The 10,161-nt window shown below is 31.4% G+C and overlaps 2 protein-coding genes across 3 annotated transcripts; one reads left to right on the top strand and one right to left on the bottom strand.

Annotated features, from left to right (window-relative positions):
• Positions 1 to 708: 708 nt before the first annotated feature.
• LOC116412912 (uncharacterized) lies at positions 709 to 1,992 on the top strand. The gene is made up of 4 exons (XM_031909109.2): positions 709 to 825; positions 1,094 to 1,248; positions 1,503 to 1,593; positions 1,676 to 1,992. The coding sequence occupies exons 2-4, from the start codon at positions 1,094 to 1,096 to the stop codon at positions 1,916 to 1,918; spliced, it is 489 nt and encodes a 162-aa protein (XP_031764969.2). The 5' UTR covers positions 709 to 825; the 3' UTR covers positions 1,919 to 1,992.
• Positions 1,993 to 2,715: 723 nt separating this feature from the next.
• Positions 2,716 to 8,884, bottom strand: LOC113519012 (uncharacterized). Of its 2 annotated transcripts, XM_052894018.1 has the most exons (6): positions 8,531 to 8,884; positions 4,778 to 4,978; positions 4,284 to 4,601; positions 4,028 to 4,143; positions 3,475 to 3,568; positions 2,716 to 3,140 (listed from the first exon to the last, which is right to left on the bottom strand). In XM_052894018.1, the coding sequence occupies exons 3-6, from the start codon at positions 4,599 to 4,601 to the stop codon at positions 2,847 to 2,849; spliced, it is 822 nt and encodes a 273-aa protein (XP_052749978.1). In that variant the 5' UTR covers positions 4,778 to 4,978; positions 8,531 to 8,884; the 3' UTR covers positions 2,716 to 2,846. The 2 variants fall into 2 exon arrangements, with proteins under 2 accessions (XP_052749978.1, XP_026759855.1); XM_026904054.3 differs by lacking the exon at positions 8,531 to 8,884 and having other exon boundaries at positions 4,778 to 5,020.
• Between the last annotated feature and the right edge of the window lie 1,277 nt (positions 8,885 to 10,161).

Below are 10,161 nucleotides of genomic sequence, written 5' to 3'. Positions count from 1 at the left end.
TCATATAAGAATTAATTTCGCCTACAATACAATATTATTATTATTGAAATACAGAAAAACCTGTGACACTGCGACCTTTCCATGATCTTTTGCTCGCCTTTTTTTAAAGTTCTCTGCTAATACCTATCAGTGATAGGAATTTTAAAATGTTCTCTTGTAGCGTTGTTTTTATCTCCTCAGGATATAAAGTGTATTTTTCAAAGAAGATATATCGTTTAAGTGTGAGCAGCCAACATGTAAACTTTTTTAGCAATTTATTATCTAAATATAATCAGAGCTCAAAGTTATCATTAATATTTACAAAAATATTACTTATAATTGTGTGTGTTTTTTTTTGTACTTTATCTTCATAGTAATAATAAAAAAATATTCCATTTAGGTGGCAATCAAGCATACGGCCCACCTTATGGTAAGTGGTTACCGTAGTCTATGACCGCCTGCAATGCCAAGGGTATTACGCGCGCATTGCCGACCCTAAAGAAACCTCTTTAGCCCCCTTTTGAAGAACCCCATGCTGTAGTCTCTTGGGAAAACCTAGGCAGGGAGCTCATTCCATAACCTGAGTGTTCGTGGGAGAAAACATCTCTGTAACCGCGTTGTACGCAACCATTTAGGTTTTTGTAATATACCTATATTAATACCTAATTAACTACCTATAATGATGTAATTTATGCAACGCAATTAGAATCTAATAATGATTATTCGATTAACAAAATATGTAAGTAACGTTATATTAAGCAGTACTTTTGTAGGAACTTCATCATTTACAATTTACTGTGCACCATATACAGTTCTTCCAGGTCTTCAGATAGAATAATAAATAAGGTAAGGATAAAACATTTATTCTTATTCATAACTTTGTAATCAATTTGATAGTAAGACGATCGTCATTAAAGACTGTGATAATTTAAATGTGTTAATTGACAAAATGTGAACATTTCGAGAGTCACATTTCCTATAACGGTAATAATCGACAATTACTAATGTTTATCTCATCAGGGATTACAGTCGTAAGTATATTTATAAAAAAATAAGTTATAAAACACCTTAACATTTTATTCTTATAGTAATTTTTATTTTATTATTATTACAGATGGCTCGTTTAGTTCTCATCGTTGCTGCAGTTTGTTTAGTTGAAATTTTCGCAGATGTTCCTTCACATCCAACATATCTTTATTCATACTCAGAGCACAGAGGAAGTTTAAAGCCTCTTAAAGCTACTGAGGAAGTCCCATCAAACGCATATGAGTAAGTTTAAATTATACTGTATATTTTATTTATGCTATTATTTATCTATCAGCTATAAGCAACGATTACCACTTTTCATAAATTTGGTCGTATGATTAGAAACTTTTTTTTACAATTGTTTATTGATTTTATTTCTTGCTATAATCAGGATCAATGTTTTTGATTGCTTTAAGTTTATTATAATTTTTATTAATTAATCAAATTATTAAAAAGTAATATACGAAGCAATTTAACGATATGTTTTTTTATTGCAGATATCATGTCATTCCCAAAGACGAATACCCAGTTGTCGAATATGATAGTACAGCCAAATCCTCCATCTTTGATTATATTACCGATCCTATTGTAAGTATTATTATTAACAACCCAAACTTAATTATACTATACATATTTATAAATTGTTAAAAAATCTTTATTTTTATTTCAGACCGCAATAACTACTGTCGCATCTAAAGCACTCAGTGTCGGCAAATTCCTTTTAGTCAATGGTGGCTTGGTAGTCCTTGGAATGGCTTTAGTAATAGGTTTTTGTGGCTTTACTCCATATTGTACACTAAAAATCGAAAAGCCATTCGTAACCGGAATTAGATCTCTTAATATACCATATTTAGACCACGTGGAGTCCTATTTGAGGAAAGCTTATGACAAATATCATGCAATGCAACACTAATAATTGTGTTAGTCCTTAAGTTAAGTTTTATTTATTCCTATTGTTTACTAAAAATAAATTGAAATTACATACAATTTTACTTTATTATTTTACGTACCTTGTATTAAAGTATGTTAAAAATGTGTAAAATACATAATAAAGAATTTAATTGACTTTATTATGTTTTATATCAATTGGTATACAAGCATACGGTCCATTTGATGATAAGCAGCCTGTCATCATCATCATCATATCAGCCGTTAACTGTTCATTTCTGAACATATACCCATAAGGGGAGTTTTGCAAATAGTCGCCACGCTTGCCAGGCGGATTTTTTTTAATGAATGATAATGCAATGGTAACTCCGCCCGCGCTATCGGTATACATTAGTGGAGCACCAGTGAGGGATGATAGGTGAAAATGAAGTTAGGTTCATTGGCCCATCGCGACTTATTTGACAATAATTAATCGCAATGGTTTCCAGGGCGAATCGCATGGAGGTCGCCCTGATTCTAACAATCCTTCCATTACTCCCATTACTAACAATCCTTCTCCCCTCTACCAGGCGGGTTGGCAACCGCAGTTAGGCTTTTAGTAATATTTTAAGAGGAACGCTACTGTCCATCCCTCTACCATTAAGTTTCTATTAGTCGCCTCTTACGATACTCACAGGAATAGGAGTGGCTTATTCTATGTTGGAGCCAACGTAGTCTATGAATGTTTGCAAAATCAGGGGCATTACGTGCGCATTGCCGAACTTTAATATAAATTAATAAAAAAAAAATATGTATATATCAATTTTATTTATTCAATTTCGACAACTCGATACAAAATTAAATAATTCTATACGTACATACTATAAAACAAAAATTATACAATAAAAATGCAATATCAATATAATACTATAAAACAATAATATCTAAATATAAAATATGAAAATGTAAGAGAATTAATAATAAACAGAGCGACGTCTTCTATTGCCGGCTACATCAGCGACCGTCTGGATCTTTTGATATTTATCAATAGCGGTCTTGACAAAATCAGCAGCATTACTAATCTTTTCCAATCTCTCTGGGGAAATAAGTGCTCTCATCTCTTCATGAATAGGCCCAACTCCATTAAAGGTAATAGCACAGAGATTAGTGTAAGAACAAATGCCAACAGTGAGGAGTGATCCAAGGAACACCGCGAACATACTACCAAATATCCATGCCAGAGTTCTACCGACGTAACTGACGATTGTCTACAAAAAAGAAACATTAACATTAAAATTAAGAAATATTTACTTATTTATTCATTCTGTATTGCACCCCTTAAAGAATAATACAAAAACATATAAATATTACACTTGTGATATTTTAGACAACCTTTGGGTAGAAAAAACAAAAAACGGTAGCTTTTGGCGCAAGAAGTGTACCTATATAATAAAAAAACACTCATGTTATATAAAACATATACAAACAATCACATGCATACATTACACACATCTAAGTACTTATAATAGTATATATTATATAAATAGATATAAATACTATTTTAATTATTAATTTTTTTAAATTTAAAAACAAAATACGAACCCTAGAATCAGGAACTTGGCTCCACAGTAACCCAAATGCAGTCGTGTCAGGCTCAATTAAATAATTACTTGGGCTGTTTACATACATGTCATGTCTGTAAAAATACAGAATTCCTGATAAAATAAGGACACCCAAAAAAATAAAAGTCCATAAATAAGTAATTTGGTAGAATTCCATTTTAGTTCGAATTATACAATATTTTTTTTTTGCAACAATCGTTTTATTATTAGTATTTCTTTTGAAAACTAGCTGAAAGTGATAACTATCGGCTATAGACATGAACAGTACCATGGACATAACAGAGAATACTGTGTCGCCCATGATACCTCTCATTCATTACCATTCCTAAAGTCTAAGGTGTTATGCCACTGTATCCTGTCTATTCACTGTCATATCATGCTCTTCAAACAGAAACACAGCCATACAATACAACTGTTTCACGGCAGAAACACATATGGGACACAGGTACCCAAGTAAAAGACAGTCTCTCTCGCTAGAAAAAAGTAAAAGACACATACATTTACCCATATACAAAATAAAATTTTTAATTTACCCATGCGATCCAGAGTACGCAGTGTCATATGTATATCCAGGGGCATATGGAATATCAGGATAAGCTACTTCAACTGGATTTGCAACATATGCATACCCAGGAATGGCTAGATTATCCTAAAAATTAAGGTACATTTAAATCTGATTCATAAAAGATGAATAAAACAATAAGTGAAATTATAACTGAATTTACAATTAGGTTGAGATAAGTTACATATTTTCTAATTTCATCTATATAAAGTGCTGACTATACTTACGATTCTGTTCACTTCGGTACTAACTTCAATTGGTTGGTCAGCTAACATCTTTTCATGTTTTATAACGGGTCCTGTTGCTTTCACAGGTTCTATTCTAGCTCGTCCTTCATTTCTGTATTCATCTCCTTTATAAACTGGATGTTTTTCAGGCTCAGACCTGGCTTCTTTTTTAAATACTGGTTCCGTTTTCAAATCTGGTTTGAAATTAGAATGTTTCTCTAGCATAGCATAGGACGAAGACATTTCGGCCATTGAAACTTTGATTAAATATTCGGCCGAAATAGCTATAATCAAAAGTACTGATGATACTTTGAACATCTAAAAAAAAATAAACAAAATTTTGTTGTAAATTGGTGCCTATAACGTCAAATATTATTATTACATTTATCGATGTTAAAAATAATAAGTACATAAATTAAGTTAACATTCAATTGGAGAATAAAGAAAGGCTTTGTATAAAATTTATACACTACGTTACCAAAATTAATTCTTACCTTGAAAGTTCTAGTTTACTATCCTCAGCTGATTCCCAAAAGGAACTAATGTCGTTTGCTGATGGTCCTGGCTTTATATATTGTCAACATTTTTATGAGTACATCACGCATCCCTTGTTTCTAGTTATCTTTCAACATTTCGTTGCAATAATGGACAAAATAATTCCAACCGATAAAGATTCGTCAACCGCATGGAATGTACTAAAAAAATTGCTCGTTCTAAAAACGTACCTGTCTAAATGTTTTAATTTTTTTTATTGATATTTCAAGAGTTGTCACGTTGGAGATATTTACGAGCACTGACTAAACAATGATTTCGCTGAAGTTAATGCTATTTTTTCATCAAAGGAATTTGAATTTACCTTATTTAAACTATCAGTTATATATACATACTTATTAATATGCTACTTAAATACATTGACACTATATCATATTAATATTTCATTGCGGTGACCAGTCACTATTATCGATTAGCTGTAAAAGGTCACTGTAAAAAGATTCAAAGAAATCAACACAATTATGTAAACCTAGTAGTAGAAGGTACGAACCTTTGTCTATTAACACTTTCGCGGACAGTGAAAAAGACATAAATAAACACACCAATTTTGTTAAACACCTTTATACCTAATTGTATTACTAAAAACATACATAGAATATTTTATATTAATTTTATTAACATTAATTATCATTTAAACTAGCTGTATATACAATATTGACTAACACATACACACATATCTATCACACCTGTCTCCCATTAGGGTAGGCAAAAACAATGGAACGCCAAATGCTTCGATTCAAACAAACCTCTTTCGCTTCTTCCACATTCATCTATCTTTTCATACACGCTCGCCGGGTACGGATACGTTTAATTTGGCCCTTTTTCAGCACGTCTCCTATTTATTCTACATATATTGACTAATATTATGATAATATATTATATGAATAATATTAACAATAAACTTATTGTTTTTTTTTTTACGTAAAATTTATATTTAGAATTCTCATCTTCATACTATAGTATGATCTATATAATATCAAGAACAAGTAATTAAAAAAATATTTAAAGATAAAAAATTTACTGTTAATATCGAATTCTAAGTTCAGAATTTATCATTCATTTCTATGTACTCACTCAAGCAGAGATCACTCAGCCCATATCTATAAGTATACCTACGAAGCAAAATTTAATAAGCTAGTATAGTATTATAGACATTGTCTATGCTATAAATATATACTAACGGCTAGCTTAATATTACGCCAATGAGGGCAATCAATTTCAATAAAACTTTAAAAGAAGTGGGAAATAGGACCACCAATTTGATCTATGAATAAGCAATGGTCGGTAAAATATCCACGTACATTCATTGGCATATTTAGGATTATATTTCAGGGGAGGCCTTTTTTTTTCGTACTGTTTTTGCTGTTGGCCGCAGATGGCCTTTACAGCTTCACCGAGCGCGTGTGCAGGGGCGAGTGCAGAAGGCACTCCAAGCCCGCGAGAGGGGAGCGACCAGGGAAGGCCTGTTAAAAGTCGTATATATATTTTCAGACACGTCTTTGTGATACTTCGCTTGCATTCCGGGGTAAGCATAAACTAATTCTAAGGTGGGCACGGCAAAGAATAGATGATAATTCCATAGAAAAATAATAGCATTGCCCGTCCCTGACCTCATTATTTTCTATTCTCATAGGATTTTGCAAAAGTTTTTCTTTTAATATATGAGTAAAATATAAAGTTTTTGCCATTGTCTTTGTTGTTTTTGCTGTGTCAACTAATCGAAAAGTTTTTATTTTTTAATATTTATTACCAAAGAGGGAACATGAAACCATAGCATCCGTTTTTATGAATAGCTAAACATAACAAAAATCAGTGTTCTTACTTTAATTTTTACTTGCATAATGATGAACAAGAAAATACATAATTACTATATTATATTAACATATATATTGACAAAAAGAAGATAATGTTATACGTAAAAATTATGCCTTTTTTAAAAGTACCTAACGTAAGAAAAGAAACATACTTATAAGTCGATTTTGTTACCCCGTATTGAAGGACTACTGTAACAACCTAACTAAATAAACACATGTATTGATCACGCTATATCCAGCTTGTTAACATCTATCACTCATGTCACGGTAAATATTTTACAACTTGAAAACTCATACCTAATATCATTGTTCTTTGGTATAGTTTACATAGGATATATGGGTATTTATGACGAACATCAAAATTTAAAATACTATTACTGAAATGTTCACATATAATTGTGCTAATGAAAGATAAATATAAACCATAATGGAAAAGCATACAGTCTGAAAAACCAACAATCGATGTGAAAATAAAAATTTACGAATATTTACCTCGTAGCGATAAATGCATACGATGTAGGACAAGTCCCCCTAAAGGGTAATATGAATAGTAGACCTTAATATGTTGCAAAGAGTTACTAACCAGAATCGTTCCTTAAAGCGGGGGTAGATTCAGAAATAGAAAATTAACGGTGGAATTTTTTTTATGTAACTTAAAACGGTCAACACGCTGACGGCCCACCTATTGGAAAGTAGTAACCATCGCCTATAGAAATATACAGTACTATGGCCATAACAGAGTATGATCATCATATCAATCATTAACTGTCTACTGCTGAACATAGAACCCCCTCCCCATAAGGGGATTTTTGGAGTTGTAATAGTAGTAGCTTCACTTGGCAGACGGAGTGACAACCACAGTTAAACTTTTAGTGATATTTGTTTAAACTGCTGCCCCTCTCTCACCCATTAAGTTCCTTTACTCAGAAAGGAAGGGGTGGCCCATTTTATGCCGTGTGGTCCCGACATAGAATTGGCCATACTATGCCGTGTGGCTGATACAGAGTATACTGTGTTAAAATGATAATAATCATATCATATCAGCCTTCAACTGTCCACTGCTGAATCTAATCCTCCCCCTTGGAGGGTGTTGCCGGTAGTTGACATGCTTGGCAGGCGGATTGGCAACCGCAGTCAGGCTTTAGAGATGTTTTAAAAGGGACGCTGCTGCCCATTCCTCGCCTTCCCTTAGTCACGACACCCACGGAAAAAAAGGGGTGGCCTATTCCACGCCGGGACCACACGACTAATTGTACATTATATATCTAGACAACAATAATAAATTTACCATGTTTATGTTTCCGATAACGAAGCCAAGCTTTAGAAATAATTTATAACACATATCCTTTATCGGCTACTTAACTCTACTTGATTGTTAACTTATATTTAAAGCGGTTTCTAAAAAGTTTCTCAATTAGTCTGTATTTTTGTATTAAAATTGTCACGTGATTACTTCACCAATATAGAACCGATTTTGATAATTCTTTTGTTATTAATAGGGATGTGGCATGATATCAAAATATTTAAGCGAATTTAAAACCTTCACCTTTTAGAAATGTCTCAAAAATACGAGTATTGTTTTTGCTAAAACAATACCTTTACTATTAGTCACTCATTTCACTAAATACCCTTACAAGTAGATATGTGCCATGATTAAAATTCTAAGAAAGCATCAACGCACAAACTTTATCAGTTGTAGTAAAACTTTTTCATTGCCATAAAAAGACAAATGAAAATACCTTAGCAACAAAACATCACTCAACATGATTAATGGACAAACGCTCACAGCAAAGTCAATTTGGTACACTTTACACATATTCATACAAAGTAATGTAAGTTAAATTGAAGTAGTCACAGGAGACAACTTGCAGAAATACTTACCGTTTTACGTATTCCCAAAATAATTTTATTTCCGCCTCCATACAAGCACTCATAATCGTGTTATAATTATACTAATGTAACACTATTACTTTTAAGTCCAAATAATAGCTATCACATAATTATAATATTTTATTTTAATAATCTTTTTAGCAAATTACAAAAACGTTATAAAGTTTATCCCTATTAAATAATCTGTATTTTATAGCTTTTTACTATTAATTACACCTGCATATATCCCACTTATTATTTATTCTAAATAGAAAGCAATTTGGGGTCCACTATTGTCAGATCAACACAATATTTTACAAGTTTTTCGACAATAATTATTGTAATCAACACGATCAAACATACTGGGGCTCATATAGTGACTACTCGCTTGCCGTACTCCACCTCGTGATAGTATTGTAACACGTGGTGGTTCAGGGTTATGGCTATCGATTCTTATTCACGACTATACCACTTTAGAGAAAATCACAATTAAATATTCAGGCAATTTTACAACAGTGTACAATTTTTTTATCTTTAAATCAATCATATATGAATAGGTAATTATTGATTAATGCAATTATACATATAATTGCTTATTTGTATTTATTTATCAACATAATTTATAGTCAATTATATCAACATAAAAAGATATGAAAAGGTAACAAAATAAACATCAGTATTAAAGTAATTACCTTTCTACGCTAACAGTGATGATAGTCTAATTATGGTGAAGTTACCTAGGTATATGTAACTTGCCTAGTTAATATAAGGTACATATTCTTACTGATTATATGATATTAAAATATTTTTTATTTATCAATTAATATTTAAATATTTATTTTCAGTGGTTTTTACTATAAAATGTTTTACTAACGACAATTAATATAGAAAATCCTGTGTTAAACACAAATAAATATAATTATGTTATGTTGAATAATCATGTTTCAGGATTTAGTACACCTTTGTACCAAATATTCAAATTCAACCATCCGTTTAAGCGTTGCTGCATAACTTTCCAAAATTATTCAGGAGCAGGTTATAATACTTACTAGAAGTAGAATATTAATAAGGTTATTAATATAACGACCACTGATTATCCAGGTATAGGCTGGACCCTTAAATAAGTCACATAATAATATGTGTTATCAGACATAATCCATCTTTTTGCATAGCTGAATACCTTACCTACTACCTACTAGCTGAATACCTACACCCCATACCCTAGATAAATCTGGGGTATGGGGTGGGACTGTCTACTAGCCTATATTGCCCCTGCAATGATTATACTAGATCAACATTTTTTTCCAAACATTTTCGAAGTTATATGAACAATTTCATATATTCATTTTCATTCTGAACTTGACGTTCATCGAAATTTACAAATTTAATTCCTTCTTGCTGTATATATATATATATATATATATATATATATATATATATATATAAATATATATTAAAAAAATAAAAACTCATGGTAATAACTTAATCTATGTCCATACCTTAATTTTGTTTGAGTGAAAAAATTTTTTTTATAGAAATATAGGGTAGTGTAGTGGTAACCTAGGTGTCATTCTTTTTTTGTTTACACTTCTATGTCTTTGAATAATGCGCCATTTTTTAGTAAATAGGTACTGACATTTTTA

The sequence above is a fragment of the Galleria mellonella genome, unplaced genomic scaffold (assembly GCF_026898425.1).
Source record: "Galleria mellonella isolate WM207_F2 unplaced genomic scaffold, CSIRO_AGI_GalMel_v1 utg18805, whole genome shotgun sequence".
NCBI lineage: Eukaryota > Metazoa > Arthropoda > Insecta > Lepidoptera > Pyralidae > Galleria > Galleria mellonella.
Note: the sequence above shows the minus strand (reverse complement) of the source record. Positions and strands in the feature narration are given on the sequence as shown.